Source organism: Xiphophorus maculatus, chromosome 23 (genome assembly GCF_002775205.1).
Source record: "Xiphophorus maculatus strain JP 163 A chromosome 23, X_maculatus-5.0-male, whole genome shotgun sequence".
Lineage (NCBI taxonomy): Eukaryota > Metazoa > Chordata > Actinopteri > Cyprinodontiformes > Poeciliidae > Xiphophorus > Xiphophorus maculatus.
In genome coordinates, this window is record NC_036465.1 from 25624391 (window position 1) to 25645809 (window position 21419).

At 40.9% G+C, this 21419-nt stretch overlaps 2 protein-coding genes across 3 annotated transcripts in view; both read left to right on the forward strand.

Moving 5' to 3' along the window:
• The window catches only part of LOC102234901 (glypican-4-like), a 49307-nt gene extending 46712 nt beyond the window's left edge, over nt 1-2595 (forward strand). The window contains exon 9 of the mRNA XM_005811120.2: nt 226-2595. Within this exon, the coding sequence (XP_005811177.1) occupies nt 226-443 (218 nt within the window). The 3' untranslated portion in view covers nt 444-2595. The remainder of the gene's footprint in view (nt 1-225) is intronic.
• A 1843-nt stretch (nt 2596-4438) lies between these two features.
• Nucleotides 4439-20693, forward strand: LOC102235167 (bromodomain-containing protein 8-like). 2 transcript variants are annotated; one of them, XM_014473343.2, is made up of 19 exons: nt 4439-4522; nt 5122-5218; nt 6518-6587; nt 6711-6760; nt 6856-6978; nt 7130-7210; nt 7888-7952; nt 8970-9136; nt 9211-9402; nt 9612-9705; nt 11182-11324; nt 12370-12805; nt 12899-12936; nt 13018-13214; nt 14354-14446; nt 15301-15369; nt 15474-15759; nt 17904-17948; nt 19560-20693. In XM_014473343.2, exons 1-19 carry the CDS (start codon nt 4504-4506, stop codon nt 19617-19619), a joined length of 2325 nt encoding a protein of 774 aa, XP_014328829.2. In that variant the 5' UTR covers nt 4439-4503; the 3' UTR covers nt 19620-20693. The 2 variants fall into 2 exon arrangements, with proteins under 2 accessions (XP_014328829.2, XP_023184590.1); XM_023328822.1 differs by lacking the exon at nt 17904-17948.
• Nucleotides 20694-21419: the final 726 nt, after the last annotated feature.

Consider the following 21419-nt stretch of genomic DNA (forward strand, 5'->3'; position numbering starts at 1 on the left):
AGAAGGCTGATTTTGTAATCGTCTTTATGTGGCTCTGAAGGCTCACATTCATCCATCCTCCCTTTTCTTGTCAGTCTGTTTTCTGTTTTTGTTTGCTTCCATATTTAAACCTTAAACTCATATGTCCACTTTAAAGCTGAGCTGAAAACTCCAAAACATTTTGACCAACAGGAACCCTCTTTGACCCGACCATTTTGTTTTTGGTTTTTGTTTTTTCTTCAACAGATGATGACGCTAGTGGAGACGGCGAGAGCGGCAGCGGCTGCGACTCCCCGTCGTGCGGCGATAGCGACATCTACATCTCCACCTCGCAGAACCCGGAGAATCCCAGGGTCAAACCGGTGCAAAAAGGCTCGTCATCGCCGTCCTCGCGGGGAAGCCTGGCGCCGGCGCTGGCGCTCTGCGGGCCGGCCCTGGCCCTGCTCGCCCCCCACTGGAGATAAAGACCATCAGGACGGGAGAGGAAGAGAAGATCAACCAGGATTATAAGAATGAAGGGGAGCCCTGTCAGAGAGACTTTAAAAAGACTTGCCTTCAGGACCTCAGACTGGGGCGGATGAGGGAGGGGGGGAGAGAATCTTCTTGATATTACAATAACTTCACTATTAACTATTTGTATGTTTGTAAGGACATCAGTGTATGGCAGGTGGATTTTTCAGATGAAAAATCCACCTGTTTTACCCCCCCACCTCGCAGTTTCATAAACTTCCTTTAGGTTCTGCTTGCAGCGTTACAAACATATAGCAAATTGTGCCTTTTTTTTTTTCTTCTCCCCAGCGATATCAATGATTGGTTGAACAGGAAGTGCCTGTATTGAGGCATCTTCATATTTCTGATGATGTTCTTGCTGTCCATCACTCATGGATCATTCATACAACATGCAAACTGTGAATTACTCTGGATAATCAGCCTATCAAATCATGATTTTTTTTATTTGTTTTTTTCACTCATCACTCAGAATGACAGGAAGATGTTGCAAAACAGGTGTTCAACTTCCTCCCGGTTATTGTATGTCAGCGTATCGTAACACCCTAAACCTTCCCTCTTTTTTTGTTTGTTTTTTTTTTTTTTCATATATTTTTTTAGTTCCACACCTTGCACAGCTCATCTCATACCTCATGAATACTCTCAATGCAAGCCGGCGACACGGAGTCGGTCCGGAAGAGCCGGTCCCCCGTTACCCCCGGCGACAGCCCAGAAGAAGGTGGCGAGTCACGAGTCGAGTTAGCTCAGTTCATCACAAGGCGGTCCGGCTCTGCAACGGTCCGAGTCGGGCGAAGTCGGAGCATTTCGGAGGATCAACCGGAGAGCGTTTTGATTTAAAAAAAAAAAAAAAAAAAAACCTGCAAAGTTTATTACAGGGTTGTTGTTGTTTTTTTTATTATTTGATATGAAAGAATACATTTGGTACTACGGTAGATTTTACGAAATTCTTCCCGCGTCATTCACTCACCCGTTTAATCTACCTACTTTAAAAATCATTAGTGCATAAAAAATGTTCATGTCTTCATACTTTTTTGGTACTTTTTTTTTTTTGTCATTTCTTGTTTTGTTTTTTTTTGTTGTTTTTTTTATTTGTTAAAGCAAAGAATGTAGATGTTTTGTAATTTGCGGCCTATCCTCGACATTTCAACCGTAAAATCCAGCGTTTTGTACAGTAACTTATGTCTGTATTTTAACGGGATTGGAAAAGAATGATGTAGTATTAAATTAATCAAAACCAGATGAGCAAAAACATAGGTTGAAAAAATAATTTTTAAATCAAGTTACTACATGGACTAAATGGGTTTGAATAACAATTTAGCAAAAATTGTTTTTTTGTTTTTTTTCTGCTCTGAAAAAGCTACTTAGGAAAAACGTAAACATTAGACCATTTTCCAATTTAACAATCTTGTTTTTGAAGGATTTGATGAAATCTCTATGCAACGTATTGTAAAGTACCGCAGCCTTTATAAGGAAGAACAGCAAGGCTGCGCTTCAGCTTCATTTGCCATTACGTTTCCCATGTTTTCATGTTCCACAAACATTTCTGCGAGGGTTTTGTGCACGCGCCGGAAGAGCAAAGTTGTCAAAGAAGCATTCGGAGGAAATGTTTCAGGTGACAATGGTGAATGTCTTTTGTTTGCAGGCCAGGGCAGCAGTGGCGTTTTTTCTTTTCTTCTTTTTTTTTTTTGTTTGTTTGTTTTTTGTTTTTCAGCTGGCAGGAAACGGTCCGGCTGCTGGATATTCAATCCACAGAGAAATGTCAGTCCCATGACTGAAATAATTAGAAAAGGAAAAGAAAAGTCTAACTTGGACAGGTGTTAGAAATCCTTCCGCCTGCCTCTGGCCCACAAGAAGAGAATGGACTCGCTCTCTGATGAGAGGGTGACTGACTGACTGACTGACTGAAAAAGTATGAATGATGTGTAAATAGAGAGCAGCCGTTTCTAGATGTCTCTAAAAGAGGCCTTAACAGTACACCAGATTTTTACTTGTCAGAGTAAAAATAAATGTTATGGAAGAAAACGAGATGAGATAGATGTTAAATTGTAAGAGAAAATGTATATTAAACATTTCTTAGTCTTGTGGAAATAAAGACTTCCAATATTTAAATGAGTGTGAATTGTTTTTCTTTTTGAGTTTCCTCTGCTGCTCTGAATCACATTACGTGTTTACTGTGGCAGGGCTGGACTGGCGGCCATGATTATTTATACGATATGCGAAGGTACAGGAAAACGCTAGGATATACGAGTACGTGTTTGTTAAAAATAAAAAAACGCAACAGCCTACACGGAAGAGAGTAGTCATACCGTAATGGAGTAATGGTTAAAAAAAAATGGCGGCACAGTGGTGGCGCAAGGAGTAGCGCACGCGGGGGGATGCTGCACTTTATCCAGTCGGAGTGTTTCTTGCAAATACTGGATTTGGTTGTGTAAAAAACAAAACAAACAAAAAAAAACAGCAAATCAAAGTACTGGATTTTCTTGTTTTCCAAGAAATGCAACACGACGAGATCCTCTGGTATGTCGGGCACCTTCGCATATCGTATAAATAATTGTGCTGGGTCTCCACGGGCTAAAAACACCAGAACCAAAAGCGTTTTTAAAAATATCAATCAAATTTCAATCAAATTTTATTTGTATAGCACATTTCAGCAGCAAGGCATTTCAAAGTGCTTTACATCATATCAAACACAGAAACACAATGCAACATAGAATCAACAATCAAGACACGGCATTAAGTCAAGTTCCATCAATGAATTTGTAATTGATTACGTTTCAGATACAATTCTAAACAGGTGGGGTTTTAGTCGAGTTTGCATCCATAAAGGTTTACCTGTTACACTCCTGCTGTGTTATATGGAACAAAATACCTGTTGCTAGTTTTGTTCCCACTCACGCTCACAATCACGCAGTTTAAAACGATGTAAGCGCATTTTAATGGGCTTCTGGCACAAGTCTCGCAGAGACAGAGCCAGAGTTTTCTGGCTCTGTACACCTCTTTCACGGATTACAGGGTTTCCGTTATAAATAGTATAAATAATGCACGTCACTACTACAGCAATGATCAGCATAATACTAAATTTGTAGCCAAATTATTCTAGAATTCACTGCAATAGCTGAAGTTTAAATACAAACTTTAATAGCAGCAGGGATTATCTGCAGACATTTCAACATTCATTAAACATAACAGCAATTGTTGGAAGAGAAGTCAACTTTGAGATGGAATGCTATGAATTCACATACAACAGACAGAACAAAAATGGAGGTGATGTCAAAAATGTTTTATCAGAATTTTAATTTTAAGGTGGTAGAGGCTATGACGCGGGCTTTTGATAGCCTTCTGGGATGTCTTACAGATTTGCATAGAAAAAGAAGAAAGATATCACTTATGTACACATCTCCAGGTTCAAGTATTGAAATATTCAGATATTGCATAGAAAGCTTAGAGATAAATGGATAATAAAAACATTTTTATTTGTGTGGATATTTATAGTATTGATATGTTAAACCGAAACATAGAAAAATATAGATTTCTTAAATTTAATGTGCAGTCTGCAGTCTTTCCTGCAATCACTATGCCCAGTAAAATGACATCTCATAGTGCTGCTTTAATAGGTATTAACTAATGTAATTGAAATTAAAAACTACTTGTACTTGTCTAGATGACATGTGGATTATTAGTTAACAATATCACTGACCACCTTCCAGTACTTATTGTACAAACACATTCAATAAATCAGAATATCACTGAAAAGCCCATTTATTTCAGGAACTTTATTACAAAACAAAACAAAATAGAAACAAATGATATAGATTACACGCAGATGGATGTTTGAAAGCCCCTTTTCTGTTACTTGTGATTTGAAACAGCATAAACAGCTTTTTGACACTCCCCGTGCTAGTTTTTTGCTTCAGGGCTTTTTTTAGTGTGTTATTTCTCTGACTGGCGGCGGCGTGTTGTGTGCATCACCCAAATCTGTCCGGCGGATGTTGTGCCAGGAGTCTCGTCGTAAAAACAATGGCGAGCGGCATCGGCAGTAAGTAATATTATAATATAGCTTTTAATGTTATTCGAGACTTTTAGGGATCAGTGAAGGAAAAATAACATAGGGGACGTATTTCGCCCAGCTTGTAAAGACACAGCAGCCTCGCTGCCCCAAATATCGCCCCTATGTGTGTGTGCCCCATGAATGTGTCCCCCCAAACATTGCTAAGCTAACGCTAGAATTTAGACGTTACTGTGCCGTTTTATCTTGGTTGTAAAATAATATGAGATATTGCCAGCTATGTGTTGATAAGCCTTGTTTGCGTTTCAGCTAAGTTAGGAGTTTTAATCGTCCTGCAGACAATATCAGGCTAATTAGAGTATTGTGGCTAGCTGTAGCAAGCTAGTTCTGCTTGTTTACGTCAAACATGCTGCGGTTATCCTCGCGTTTCTAATTACGTTGGCAGCTTCCGTTGCTATTGGTAGCCGTTTCATACCCTTACTAAGTTTCATTTTTGTAAAATAGGATCTAAATTCAAGTTTTATGTCTGGTTTAGTTCGTTCTCCATTTACAAATGAACAAACATATTAGATGTTTGTAATCTTTTAAATTCTTTTTTTTAATTTTTTTTTTTTTAAATTTTGCTACAGAACACAAGATTGTGAATGTGGGACCCACGGAGCCGTGGTCAATCAGGGAGAAACTGTGCCTGGCGTCATCTGTGATGAGGAGCGGAGACCAAAACTGGTAAATCGATGAAAGTATTTGTCATTTGTAGTAAATTTGTTCCCTATCAACCATATATGATCAGAGATGTAAGAGACAAACAAGGTCCATCAAGACGATGCTTAGTTAAGTTGTCTGGCTATTAAAACAGGTGATATAGTGGGGAAACTGAGGTGTCACAGATATGATCTCTAACCAAGGTTTCCCTGCTTATATTAATTTGAAAATAAACACTCCTAAATATCAGCATAGAGATGCAACAAGCTATTTTATAGTAATAAAAGTCAAAGAGGACTTAAATTATCTGATTTGATATTACTGTCTTTGTTGTTCTCATTGCTAAAAAAAAACGTGTTTTATTGTTCTCATTGTAGGGTAATATTGTGGAAAAAGACAAAATAATCATTTAAGTCTTGTTTTATTCTGAATGTCTTCCACTCAAAACCAAAAATAGAATGTAGGACAACCGTTGGTGTCTTCTCGCCTCACCTTCTCCCCTTCACAATAAGAGTATACATTCGGGTGTGAATTATACACATTGTATCCGCCACACAGGCCCCCCCTGAACGCACAGAGTGTCATAAACACAAAAACACATAACATTCGAAACAACATCACAAGTACATAAAAGAAAACACACACAAAGGAAAAACTAAACAGCAGCAACAGACAAAACAATTGAAATACCTAACGGTAACGACCAGGGCAGGGGTGGGCAATCCTGGTCCTGGAGGGCCGGTGTCCTGCAACTCTTAGACGTCTCCCTGGTCCAACACACTTGAATCCAACAGCTGAATCACCTCCTAAGTGCAGTCAGGTTCTCCAGAGTCCTGCTAATGACCTCATTATTTGATTCGGGTGTGTTGAAGTAGAGACACATCTAAAAGTTGCAGGAGACCGGCCCTCGAGGCCTGGAGTTGCCCACCCCTGGACTAGGGGGTTTAATAAGTCGGTCACCACGGCTTCTTTTCAGATGGACTCAGCTAAAGAAAACCGCCGGTCCTCTTTTGGAGCCGAACGCAGGCCCAACAAAACCCAAGGCAGGCGATTTATCCAGCTATTATTCACCAACGATGCCCACAATGCAGCCGTTCTCCCCTTCACAATAAAAGTATACATTTTGGTGTGAAATATATACATTGTATACGCCACAATACAGTCATTATTTTTTCTTGTTTATTTCTAAGATGTTATTTATTTGCTTATTTTTTGTTTCTACTGTGTGCTGTTGTGGGACAAAGTGAATCCTCCCCCCCTCCTATTCCCTCTACGGTGGTCAATAAAGTGTTATCTTATATTTTTGTTTTATTTGTCTTTCAGGGTGTCTGTGAGCAGAGCCATCAAGCCTTTCTCTGAGCCTGGTCGTCCTCCCGACTGGTTCTCTCAGAAGGTGAGAGAGAGACGATAACTCGCTACTTTCTCCCTCTCTCTCCATCTCCCAGCCACAGGAGTCACTCGTGTTGAATTGTAGTCTTTCTAGCTAACTTGGCTAATTTCCTGTTTTGCTTCTCAGCACTGTGCCTCACAATATTCCGAGCTGCTGGAAGCCACGGAAGCTCCAAAGTGAGTGCTTCGGCGCAGCGTCGTTGCAGAATTTGATTCCTGACTTTTCCGACTTAAAGCGACAGGCGCTCTAAACATTCTTGTCTTGTTCTAAGGCGTAAGCGTGGGGAGAAGGGCGAGGTGGTGGAGACCATCGAAGATGTCATCGTCCGCAGGCTGACCACTGAAAGGATCGAGGAGCTAAAAAGACTACAGAGAGACACGCAGGAGCAGTACAGGTAGGTGGACATACTGATACACAGTGTGCTGATTAGTGCATTAATTCAAAGTTACTGCTTTTATTGCTACGAATGAAACTAAGCGTAATAGAAACTCATGATGGCGCAATAAAAATGATTTCCTTTGTATTTGCTGTCCTTGTCCTGACAGGAAGCTGAAGAAGGAGGTGGAACTGATCCAGACGGGTCACATGGACTCCCAGCTCAAGGACTTGTGGGCAGAAATCACACAGTGAGGCTCTTCCCTTTTTAGCCCCTCCAGAATGTCGCCATGTTTTCTTGTGATAGTTGTGGCCTAAAATTCCTGATTTTGCGGCACCTTTTGCAAAGAGTTGCAGTCAAATTTCCGATGCTTTTTATGTTTGTTTGAGACTTCTTTCCGTCTCTTTCTGTTGCGACGATAAAAAATTTCTTTAAAGATCTGAAAAGCAACAGTGAGCACAACCTCTGTACGGTAATTAAAGGGGATCGGATTTCACTGCAAGAACACAAACTCTTACCAAGTATCTTCGTTCTAGTTTCTAGTGCAAATATCTTAAATACTTGAAATAAGACAAAACTAACTTGCAAATAACTTTTCAGCAGTATATAGGAGTTTGTTTTAAGTTAATAATTCCTTAATATTGATGAAAAAGTACTGGTTCCACTAGCAGATTACATCACTTAAAACATGGGAAAAATATCTTGTTGTAAGCTGCCCAGGGTTAGCTTTTATTTACTGACCTCCACCGCTTCTGCTCTTAAAATCAACTACTCCAGAATTTTTAGTTCGTTTTCCAGCAGAAGTCCTCCCCCTCAGCTCTAAAGCAAGGCCAATGTTGTCACAATCTTTACAACATGCTAGCCGTCCTCATTTCCTTTGCCTCACGCCTCACATTTTAAACTTTGCGTTTGTTTTTCCAACTCCAGAAAGAAGAAGCAGGAGGAGGAGGAGGCAGAGCAGAAGAGGAAAGCCACAGAGATGGCGTACCAAGGTAGGTCCAGAGCGTTCGCTGTAAACACCGACCGATCGGCCTTCCTGCTGCTTCCACTGGATTTAAGACGGGAAGCTGCAGGCGGCGACTGCAGCTTGGTTTATGTCGCAGCAGATTCAGCACTAAAGTCACACAATGAATTCTCAGAGGAAGGATATGAATACTAAAACGGGGCTGACTAGACTTTTTGTCACATAGGCCAAAATTGTCAAGTCAAAAGAAGTCATGGGGCGAGGGGGAAAAAAAAAAAAAATCAACAAATGATTTGATTTATTTATTTGTTATTAAAAACAAGATTTCGGTCGCTTTCTTTCAAAACGCTTGCTAATATTCAGCCAAATTCAATGAATGAATTAAAAGCTGATTTTTGGGTGCAGCGAAGTCGGCTTCTCAGTGAAAATGTCTGGATGGATGTGGTTCTACTCCTTAGAAGTGTTTGGTTGCAAAAAAGACAAAAGCTTTGTCATACTGAACATCTTCCTTTGTAAGAAAACTGTCAGTAATAATTTGACCCTAATTAAAAACAAAATGTTTAATAAACAAATTTGTATCTTTTTTATATGCAGTATTTTAACTAGTGTAGCTAAAATCAGGCCACTTAAGGAGTTTCGGGTTTATCATAGTTGCAGACTTTTTTTTTTTTTATCTTAAATGCAAATTGTGTAAATGTTTTGTAGAGTTTTGGATGAATTACTGCTCCTAGTGTGTTTTTCCGTCAGCAAATGGACTTTTTTTTGAATTTGTAAACTCCTGTTAGCGACTAATCGATTACTAATTCAGTTGATGATTATTTCAATAATCAATCCATCACGATTAATCCAACTAATCGTGTGCAAAATTTGCCACCAGCGAATGTGCCGGGATGTATTGCTTCATGTGTCCTTTGGCCTGTGTGAAAAATATTTATTAATGATTCATGACTGATTATTAGTGTAGCAGCTTTTTGAATTCCTCATTGAGAGATCTAAAGTCGCTCCTTTCTGCTTCCCCCCTGACCCCTCCGTGTGTGTCACACAGCGCGTCTGGCGATGAAGAACACGCCGAAGCGCCTCCCCAGTGTGACGGTCCGCTCGCCCCTCGGGGCCAGCCCCTCGACCCACGACGCTCAGGCAGACTCCGTGGTCCCCACGCCACCCATGGACACCGAAGGCGTCCCCTCGGAGGACACTGCTGTCCACTCAGCGGTAGGAAACCGTTCAGGTGTAAATTTGCGAGAGACTCAACAAGACGAGTGACTCCCTCCACCTGTCTCCGTCAGGCTCAGGGGATGGGCGTGCTCTTGCCGGCAGCGGAGCCTCCGGTGTCGGGGCCAAAAGACGGAGGCCTGGCTTCTCTGGCGGAGGACTCGCCTCAGAAGAGACTCTTGACGCAGAAAGCCACGCCGCCGCCGTCGCCTCTGTTATCGGAGCTGCTAAAGAAAGGAAACCTCATCTCAGCCAGCCCACGCCTGGTGAGTGCTAACCAAATAACAACAATCAAGAAACATACTGGTGATTAATCGGAATTGAATTAGCAAATTTTGGATTTTGAAAGTAGTTGTTGAATTATTCTGAGTTAAATTATTTCAACAACTTTTGGAAGGAAAGTTGTGTAATTGTAAAGATTTTTATTTGTGTCTATATTTGGCCTGGTGTATTTGATGTATTTTTTTGGCGTCAGGTATCAGAAGGAGATACGGCGCCGAGTTTAACCAACGGTGTGCAGACGGCAGCCGCAGCTGCTGCTTTAGTTCCCCGTCATGAAGTCTTCACCGGTAAGCAGACTCAAATGAAAGCTTGTGGATGCAGAGGCATTTTTTTAGCCCTGTGAGGATTCAAGGAACTGTGTTGTCATACCAGCTCATATGGTACAAAGTAGTACAAAATTCAAACTCTGGTCCTACTTTAAGAAGCATAATGAATAGATAAATAGTTAAAAAATCAATTCTAAAATCATCTATTATAAAGCTAACGGCTAGTCCCAGAAGACCAAAGATTATTTAGCAACTCCAATGCCAAAAGCATCATGTTTTATGAGCCCTTAAAACCATAGTCATGTTAGCATTCAGTTGATGTTTTTCTTTTTTAATTATGAGCCGACAATTATTTACACTGGAGATGGAGGTTAGAGTTTTATGCATCACAAGTGATCTTTCTTACTCAAAACGCTTGCATGTAAAATGTTTCATGTAGGGCAGAGAGACAGTTTAAAAATAAAATGTTACATTTTTTAAAACAAAAGTTTTTTTCCAATTTTAGTCACACGAAAAAATGTCCTCACTTTTCTCTGAATTTTTTTATTTTTTATTGTTTTACAAATGACAGAAGATGTCCTTAAAAAAAACGACTTTTATTTCAATAATTACTTCTGGGAGTTGATCTGAATTCAAAGTCAAAATGAATAGAGGCCATAAAACACGCTCGTCAAACAAGATGGTTGTTCTTTGGGGGTAAACATCATTCTATAAACCCAGGAAGTGCATCAGTGAGAGAGAAAAAAAATCCGTATTTTCCAAAAAATTACATTTTCAAAAACAAAAAAAAAATTGTTGAATTGATCAAATTGATTTATCAAATTTGCTGCGTAATACAAAATATTCCAGTGACTTAAGTGAGACACTATTTTATTGGTTTGCTCTGATCAGAAATGAGTCACATGCTTGTCCTCAGGTCGTGTTTTACACAGGAAGATCATTGGTGGCGCACAGCCTCCAGCTTTCATTTCCTGTGTAAATAAGTATAAATTTTTGCATAAATAATAACCTTATGTAAACATGTTGAGAATTTAAAGGTTTATAAAATAGTGTTGACATAAACCACTCTGAAGTTTAGAGTCTGTCGTTGCTTAATGCTGGGAGAGGTGGACATTTTCTACTGGAGTCCAGTAATTTAATTATTTATAACCATTTAACAGAACCTCACTTCAAAACTCTTGAACTAGTCCTTTAAGGTACTTCATAAGTCAAGTGAATACCTCCTGCTTTGCTTATTTCATAACATAATTATTGTTGGCAGACTGTCTACTATGATCTATCAAACCCTTTTTGTAGTTTGCGGTTTTTGGATAAGAATATCTTGAGATGGCTACTCTGTACTCATGTTATAGTGAATAAAGTAAAAAAAAACAAAAAAAAACACAGTAAACGGAGCAGCTTGAGTGGGTCTAGTTTGACCTGTTGGGTAATCAGAATGAACTCTGAATAAAGTGTAAACCTATTTGCATTTGTCGATACTTTAATGTCTGTTTGCAGAGGGCGATGCAGACGCGGTGGTGAAGGCAGAGCTGAGCGAGGAGACGGGGCTAGCAGATGAGGATCTGGTAGCTGTGTCGTACATGGGGGACGAGCTGGACCTGGAGACTGTGGGAGACATCATCGCCATCATAGAAGAGAAGGTACGGGCGTGTCTCTCGCCAAATAAATGCTTTCAAGACCAAGAATGTAAATATGACGGTTTTACAACGGCAGTTTATCACAACAGAATGGGTTTGAGGGATTTAGGGCTGCCATCATTTCATGTTTACACGATGTGGCTGTTTGACCCTGTCTCAGTAGAACGGTAAAAAAATAACAAAATAAAAGGAACAAACAGTCCATACGCTAATGTATAACGTGTTAGCTCTGGTCATGAGGTTTGAAAAAATAAAAAGAAGCAAAAGATAAAGTCATGCCACAAAAAAAACTTTACGAAAGTTATATGTTCTCAAAATTTTCTCATAAGGGAAGAAGACGATATGATCATAGAGTCCCTTTTCTAAACTATTTGTATTAGGGATGCAAAAAAAATCGAGTTACAATTCATTGTCGATTAATGGTTTATTAGATAGAAATTGGTTCTAATCAATTAACAAATGAAGTCCACTTGATCTTTTAGGGTTGTAGTTTGACCTCCATGCAGTAGAGGGCGATGCGGGTCACTAGCGGGGCTAGTTGTAAGAAAAACAGATGATGGCCATATCAGAATGGAAAAGAGGAATTGACTTTTTGGACGCAGCAGGTCCAAACAGAATCCAGTGTGGGATGCAAAATGAAAAAACAAAAATTTTGAAATTAATCTTAGAAATATTCTAGAGAAGTCTTGTAACCTTATGAGGTCTAAAAGTCAGAAATTTGCAAGAAAAAAACAGAAAAAAGTTGAAGATTTGTGAGAAAAAAAATCAGAAACTTTTAGATTAATCTCAGAAATTTTCTAGGAAAAGCATGTACATTTCTGAGCTCCAAAAGTTGAAAACTTCCAATAAAAAAACCCAAAGAAAATCCTTGGCAGTTTTTTTTCTAGAAAATTTCTGAGTTTCAGAAGTCAAAAATGTCAACCGCACATCTTCCCCCTCGCTCACAGCCTTCTTTCTTGAAGATTCACTATCAAATTAAAGGCCACTGAAGCCAAAAAAATCCTTAAAAGAAATAATAATTTGTCTTTTTCTCTGTTCGTTATCGTAGGTGGATGACTCGGTGGAGGCTTTAGACGCCGCCGCCGTGGAAGCAGCTCTGTCTCTGTGCGAGGAAGCCGTCTCAGAAGGCCACACCCTCCCTGGGCCGTGGGAGACCCAGGACCTGAAGCCGTCGGAGCCTCCGGTCCGGCACGCCGCCTCTGTTCAGGAGAACCAGGACGCCTCCGCCGCACCAGCTCCGTCTTCCGGCGGCCCTGAGACGCAGAGCCAGCCCGACATCAAAAGGGAAGAACAGTTCAAGGGAAGCGGCGAGGGAACCGAGGCGGCAGGAAGCGACGTCAACTCTTCGCTGGCTTCTGACGACGGCGCGGCAGGAAGCGAAGTCACAGAGGAGGCGGTGGCCGGTGTGAAAGAGGCCGCTGAAGCTACAGTGAAGACTGAAGGAGAGGATTGGAGCCAGCCGGAGCCCAACCCTCCCTGCCTCGGTGGGGAACACGCCTGGATGTTTATACTCGGAAACAAAGCTCATGTTTGTTTTTCCTTAAACTGTTTTTTCAAAACTTTTTTTCCTTCTGCAGACTCAGAAGACAGCTCCGTGTCTGGGAAAGAGTCCAAGGTAACCCACATCAACACGCCAGCATCCACCGACGGCTCTTATTTACATGGAAAACTCGACTCCGTTTGTTTTTCTCTGGAGGTGAAGGAAGAGGAGGGAGGGAGCGAAGGCGACCCGGACGACGGGATGGAGCTGAAGGAGGACTGCGGGGAGGGCGAGGGTCCGTACCTGTCCGAGGTGGAGCGGGCTGCCAGCGAGAGCGAAGATGGCTACGGCCCGCCGTCCCAGCGCTACACCGTGGATTCCCTGGCCAGCAGCCCAGCCTCCTCCTCCCAGCTGTAGGTGCACAGTTGGCCGACATGCCGACCAAAAACAAAACTTTAAAAACTCTAATCCAGGGGTGGGCAATCCTGGTCCTGGAGGGCCGGTGTCCTGCAACTCTTAGACGTCTCCCTGATCCAACACACTTGAATCCCAACAGCTGAATCACCTCCTAAGTGCAGTCAGCTTCTCCAGAGTCCTGCTAATGACCTCATTATTTGACTCAGGTGTGTTGAAGTAGAGACACATCTAAAAGTTGCAGGAGACCGGCCCTCAAGGCCTGGAGTTGCCCACCCCTGCTCTAATCGGACAGATTACACAAGAAAAGTTGCACTAAAAATCAAATTTATACAATCTAAATCACAACAAGCTCGTTTAAATACTTTTAGCACTTTTCTATAACTTCATTTTCACTACAAATGTTCGCAAAACCTTCTCGATATTCGGCTAATGTTGAAAAAACACAATTTCGCCATGGCAGTGTTCCCATTAAATTTTAAACTGTTAAAATCGCAGGTGAATAATTTGTTCATGTAATAATTTATTACAAAAAACACGCCACGCATTTTCTAAATACTTCCTGTCGTCTTCTTCATGGTTTGTGAAAATGGCAACATCCGGTTGTTGATCACATGACTGGTGTTTCTAATGCAGTTTTGCATAATAAACCAATTTCAGTACGGTCAAAAACATTTTATTGGAAAAAACGACGAAATTGGCTAGTTTCTATTAAGCAAATGTACTTTTGAAATGTCAAGTAAATTGCACAAATATAGGACCAATGGTAACGCAGCTGGTGTTCCACTTCATATTTCCAATTATTGTTGTGTAGACCTGGGCGACTTTGGCTTAAAAATAAAATCTTCAGATAAGTATTTCTACCAACTATTATCCGTCAAACTTATACCAAAGTATAACTTCACAAGATGCTCAACATTCTTAATTTTATGAATTGGAGTAAAACATGCTTGTCACACAAAATTGTTGTGTGACAAGCGTTGGTTGTCTCTGGTTGTGCTGACATCACTCTGAACTATGAAAATCCAAGCAGTTGATTGGTGGGGGGAAAAAATTCTGATTTTCCAGAAATTAAACCTTAACACAGTCTCTCTCTCTCTGTCTCTCTTTCTCTCTCTCTCTCTTTCATGTGCATCAGCTCCACGTGTGGTGAAGACCAAGAGGCCGTCCAGGCGCAGAAAATCTGGAAGAAAGCCATCATGTTGGTGTGGAGAGCTGCAGCCAATCACAGGTGATGCTTGTTGGCAAGCATAGACACTAAATAACGTCACACACGGGGCGTGCCGTGGTGGCGTAGGGGTTAGCGCGACCCATATTTGGAGGCCTTGAGTCCTCGACACGGCCGTTGCGGGTTCGACTCCCGGACCCGACGATATTTGACGCATGTCTTCCCCTCTCTCCTTCCCCGTTTCCTGTCAGCCTACTATCATATAAGGCAGTGGTTCTCAAATGGGGGTACGTGGAGGTACTGCAGGGGTACATGAAGCTTTTCAAAATATCTTTAAAAAATCAGTAGGCTCCTCATAATAAGTCTTGGGAAAAATTATTTTGTGAAAAGTTCGATAAAATATAAATGTGTGTTCATGCACTGAATTTTATATTCAGTATTTAGTTTCAATATCCTTTAAAATAAAACGGTTTGACTGGTTTTATACCTTCCTGGTGGTCACCGTCTTCTGTTTTCTTTTTTGTTTAACCATGCAATGTTTGCAATATGGATGTATTTGTCAGGTTCACTGATATAAGTTGTTTGGCTTTAATAAATCAGACAGTGATTTTACAGCACTGTACCTCTTTTTAATTCCAAAAATGTTTTGCCCGTGTCAGGGGGTACTTGACTAAAAATATATTTTTAAGGGGGTACATCACTGAAAAAAGTTTGAGAACCACTGATATAAGGGATACTAGAGCCCACAAAAGACCCCCTGGAGGGGTAAAAAAAAAAAAAAAACGTCACACACTGCCAGCACTTCCCTGTTAGCCACATTTAGCACGAGTGTTTTCTTTGTTTTTGTCTTAATTGTCAATCGTGGAATTGATTTTAGTTTTAGTTTAGTATTAAAACACATGTGATGCTGGTTGCAGGTACGCCAGTGTCTTCTTGCAGCCCGTGTCAGACGACATCGCCCCGGGTTACCACAGCATAGTGCACAGGTCAGAAATCACAATACCCATTAAAGATCTACTTTTCAGCGAACATACGATAAACAAATGCACCCGTTTTTTTTTTTTTTTTAATCTAAATAAATCTCACGCAGACCCATGGACCTGTCGGCCATAAAGAAGAACATCGAGTCCGGCGTGATCCGCACCACCGCCGAGTTCCAGCGAGACATCATGCTGATGTTCCAGAACGCCATTATGTACAACTCGTCGGACCACGACGTGTACCACATGGCGCTGGAGATGCAGCGCGACGTCCTGGAGCACGTCCAGCAGTTCCTGGCCACCCAGCTCATCATGCAAACCTCGGAGAGCGCCATCTCCGCCAAGAGCCTCCGCGGCAGGGAGGGAAACCGCAAACCAGGGGAGCCGGCCGAGAAGGTGGGTTGAGCAGCAGGAGAAGGAGGAGAAGGAGCTTACTTTAGAAAGCATTTGAAGTTATAAACCGTGTTTGTAGGTGAAAAACTCTCCAGAAACGTAATTACTCTGCGCCCAAAGAGGGTAAAACTGGAGGACGCATCAAAAAGTTTACCGTGGTTTGATGAACCATAGGGTGGTAGCTAATGATTATTTTATTTATCGATTAATCGATTGTTCTGACAATTTATCGGATAAAAAAATGGCACATCTTACACATGTTTTTTATGTAACCACCTTTTTATACATTAGAAATACAATGAAGGATGAAAACTAGCTAATAGTTCAGCTCCTTTTTTGAATAAGAAAATAAACATTGTCTAACCTAAACTGCAATCTTTTAGTAAATCTGAATGACATGAAGCTAAAACCGCCACCCAAGAAGTTTTGGCAAAAAAAAAAAAAAATTTAGACAAAGATTTCTTTTTATCTTAAATGCAAAATGTATATAGTTTTTGTACAGTTTTGGATTAATTACTGCTCTGAATATGTTAGAGTTTTGGGGTTTTTTTTTTTTCATCAAATGGCCGTTTTTGGATCTGTATATTCCAGTTAACGATTAATCGATTACTGAATTAGTTGATAATAATTTCAGAAATCTGCTAATCGAGATTAATCAAGATTAATATGATTAATCGACACATTTTGAGAAATATCCCTTATGGATGAGATCTAGTCATTTTTTGCATTAAGATCACGTCAAATTATCTGTTTGAAAGATCAAATGTTGCATCAAGCGCCGATGAACAAGTCTCATATTTTGGACAGACGATGGAAGCCTGCACATCTCACTCTGCCTATTTGTTTTGTAATTTAAAGTGCTTTTACTTTGGCTGGCAGGTGGAAAGTTCTGGGTTTATGCTTCTTTTAAAATGTAATAATATGACCAATAAACGCAACATTTTAATAATGTTTTTTCCACTTAATAATAGGAAAAAAATCCATCAGTTATAGAAAATTTAACAACTAGTAGCCCAATTATTTCTTGTTACTTTTGTGGACCAACAGCAGTTTTGTTTTTATTTTCTTTCGTGAGACAGATTCAGTTTAAATAAATGTCATCGGTTTCTGGGTAAGTCCTTGTGATGCAGCCTGGACGTACGAGAGAAATCCTGACCGAGAGGGGGGGCAGCGAGCTCAGTGTCAGTGACAACAGATTTTTATGTTGATTTATGTTTGTGCAATAATAATGTAAAGCTGTTTTTATTGAACATAGTTTAACTTTGATGACAGATCTTTGTTCCTCCCATCACCATCACGATGTGTATTTTAGTAGTGTACCCAGGGGCGGTTCTTTCCATGTGGACAAGCCTCCTAAAGATGACCATTAAATTTAGACCATGAGCTGCGCATGAAAGAACAACTTAAATCCTTAACTAATATCAAACTCCTTCATTTTTGGTGGTTGTTTCTATTTATTGGGTTGTGCCGCCCTGGGCAGAAAGCCATGTCACCATAAACCACCACTGGGTCCTTTTTTTCTTTTTTCTGTTCGCCTCACATTCAGACCTAGAAGTCAGTAAAAGTTTGGCAGGAATCCATTGTTTTTGCTTCCACATGCACGTTAAAGTTGGACATGCCTTTGTTACATATCTGTGATAGTTTGTTTGCCCTGCTCGTTGCCCGCGGCGCTGCCTCGTTGGAACGATTGTTGTCGACATCCCCGTTGATACGTGTCCTGTATGTTTGGCTGCAGCTGTTTGTCTCCACCTGCATGCTTGTGTGTCCGCAGATCATTTAAAGTAGGACTTTCTTCGCGTAGTCGTGCACGTTGCCCTCCGTCATTGGAGCTAGACGTGGGAGTCTGGACGGTCTCCTCAGCGAGGATCTTTGAATAAAAAAATCTGTATAGTTTGATGGGAGTTGTGACGGAAATTTCCGTATTCACCTGCTTGTCTTGTAATGTCAAATCTGAACTTGCTAAAGTGTTGACATGTCATCCTGATGTTTTGTGGATATGTGTGTTTCTGCGCTTCCCACCTGATGAGGTCCAACCCCCTCACCCCCCTCTCGGCGTCTCGTCTGACTGGAACTCCAATGAAACTTGCTTTCTCACGCCTGCGTGTCTTTGCTTTCTCTTTTTCACTCCGATGTTTGTCCTCCTACAGGACAGTGTCCCAATGGCCTCTCCTGCTTTCCTTCTCTCTCTCTTTGTAAGTATTCAGGTTCTTCCCTCAGATCTCACCAGAACCAGGTCTCAGCGCAAACATCACTCACTCCGTCCATATGTGTCACTTTTCTTCTTCACTGGCATCAAACACTAAACAGATGCAGAAATCAACCAGTTTTACACATACAGTGTAGGGGCGCAAACAATTATTCGATTTACGATTACGATTAATGGTTTGCTAGATTAAAATTAGTTCCAGTCGATAAACAAATTACGTCCACCTAGATCTTCTCTTAGTGCTGTCGTTTGCCCGCCAACCAGCAGAGGGCGTGGCTGGTCATCCTTAAGCAGAGCCAGTGCTAAAGATGGTGGAATCATCATAACAGAACAATAAAGAGAAACGTTCCAAACAGAGTCCAGTGTGGGAGGTAAAAATGGACTTTATGTGGTTCTGTTGTGAAATATAACCACAGTTTGTGCTCCCTAAGCGCTCATTTAGCCGTGCTGCATGGTGAAGCAGCGTTATCTTAAAAAATTACTCATGTGTGTTACGAAGGCGGAGGGTATAACGCAGAAAAAATATAACAAGATGGATAATTTAAAAAAACACCATAATTTCAATCAACAACATTTGTTTTTGAGGGCTGTTGTGAGTTAATTAAATTTATCGAGCGACGTTTTAACATAAATTCAAAAGCAAGCACACACAGTGCTTCTGTGTGAACATCTCTGTTCATAGGGAATTAAGTGTTTCGCATATTTTCATCTTTTATGTTTCTATTGAGCAAACTAAGTGGTTCTGTTTGGTTATATTTTAGTAATATGTCCAACTTTAATGAGAGAGAAAACCACAAATTTGATTTGAGATCAGTAATAACTTCGGCTGACACAAAGTGTATTTGTCATATATTCAGCATAATATGACAAATTAGCCCTTTATGTTATGGAAAGACGGGCAACCCTTGATGCAAGAGAAAACGGACGCGTATCAATTATTCGTTAAATTAAATCGTTAGTCGATAACTTTTAATCCTAAATACGATGCCTGAAACATTTCACATTTTCTCTGCTTTTGATTAAAAAAAAAAACAACGTTTATTGCGATTTAATGTGACAGGACCGACCGTAAGGGTAGCTGTAAGGTTTTGCAGTTTTTTGGTTTTTGTTCAGCATGACTTTGCCTTTTGTTTTGGTTGATGGGGAAACAGTCACGCAATGTGTCAGGCTGTTGCTGCTCCAAACACTGAGGCTCATAAACCAGCCATCATCTCCAGACGCCCTCATACACTCTAGCTTCTGTTTCCACATAGTTTAATCACATCACACACGCAAACTTCCCTGTACCCTCTCATCGTACAAACTCTCAGTCCACGCCGCTTTCCTGTTTTTCCATTTTTTTCACATGCGTTTCTCAGTGTCTCTCTTTCTCTGCATGCTCTATTTTCTTTTCTTCTTTGTATCTTTTTTTTTTAATTTTCCCCTTTTTTCAGCCATCCTTATTTTTCTTCCGTTTTGTTCGTCGTGTGGGGAGGAAGCCCTCCGAGGTTGGACCATGCCGTGTTTTTGTGCGGATCTCGATCACGTAACGAGGTCTCCGATCTTTTGACCTTTGCGCCTTGACGCAATGATTCCCTTTCTGTCTCTCTCACTGCAGGATGGAGGCACCAGGGGTCGCCGCAGCGCCATGGAAGCTGACCTGAAAATGAAGAAGTAGCTTCTGGGATGCTTTTCTGGAAATGGCTGATGTCCCTGTGGCCTGGTTGTGTCTGATGGGGCTAGTGCGCAGCTCCTTCAAATTGCACCCCAGTGTGTAGCGTATCTGGCGAGGGTCCCGAGTAGTCATTTCCGTTTGATGAAACTGAATGAAAACTTTCTAACGAGAACATTTTCACCAGCAGCTGCTTGTTTGGGGTCAACAATCAACGGCAGGTTGAGTCCTACCTGCTAGATTGGATCCCACTCAACATTTTGTATGTTAGTACAGTCTGTCTGAGTCTGTCCTGCACCTAACTGTGTCCTCTGAAAGGTGGATGTAAAGACACTGGATGGCAGCAGTGGCAGCAGTGTTGAACGTGACGTGAGGATTTAATACCCGTTTTATTAGCTCTGCATGTTGGACCAATGCCACACAGGACCAATTAATCAGTTTGGGCCATGTTGAAGTATAATTCACTGGGCATTTCTTCTTTTCCTCTTTATTAATGCTTCCGATCTTTAGGCCACGGCATACATTAGCATGTTTTAGGGTACCGAAGATGGATATACCTTTAAATATCTGCAGATCTTTTTCCAAAGCATGATTTAAGTCAAGAGAACACTTCAGTCATAAAGTTCCACTTCAGATTAAAACTCATTAACTGTATTACATTAAACTGTTGTTAAGTTTGGATCTGCAGTTAGTCCTTGCCAACAGGATTTGATTTCATCTTTAGAAGTCGGCTCTGAACACACAAAGTCTCTAAAGGATTCTCCTTCCTCCTGTTGACGTCAAGCAAATTTAAACCTGATGACCTCTGAGGACTTTGCTAAAACAAGCATATGCTCATTTTATGAAACAAGGGGGCAAAGTTTATTATTGCTGAGACTACTCATCCCTGATCATCACTTAGGAAGTAGCCTGTGTGTGTGAGTGAGTGTGAACGCTCTGTAAATGGCATAAGAACATGCTGGTGTTGTGGTAGAGTACAAAGTTGAGTTTTGTACCTGAGAAGGATCATATAGTGAGGGTATGTATGTTTTTTGGTGTACATTTGTTAAATAAAAGATTTGATTTAAATGTACAACAGGGCAGAGTGGTTTGCTTGTTTTTTTTTATTGTAGGTTTCGTTTTAGAGTTGTGACTGAGCTAGCATACTGTACTGTGTGTAACAGTTAAAGTATTTTAAACAGGGTTGAGGTTTCTCATCACATGATAGTTGCCTCATGTGGTTTCATATTCGACGGCCTGTTCTTGTTCTGTGGGAGGAGCAGGTCCAACCCTGATTTGGTTATTCTGCTGTATCCCACTGTAAAGCTTTAACAGTTTCACTTTGCAGCTAAGGCGAGCAGAACCGAAGCCTAGCCTATGACTAAAACAGCAATGACTGCATTGGTCATGCCATTTTTCCAAAGTTGACGAGTCCATCTTCAAGCTTGTCACCTATCCAGAGTTTATACAGGTTTCAAATAAGTTTAAGACCCCTCAACAGATGGACAAATTTATAACAAAGCTAAAGTTTCTGGGGACTAACATGACACAGCTCTCTAGCATTAGCTTGTTACTGTAACCTCAGGCTCGAGTCACAGAACAATATACATGTCGGCACACGGGTCTTAAATAGAGAACAGTACTGCCATGATAAGTTAATACTTGCAATTATTTTAAGGCCAACTTAAGGATGTGGACAACCTGCTATCATCCTACAACATGTTATCCATTGTTTCCTAATGATAGTTAAGGGGGCCAGTCCTCTGCCTCAGCCTTTAGAAATCCAGTTAATGGCTTAAGGCCAAGGAGTGAAGTTGACATTTATTT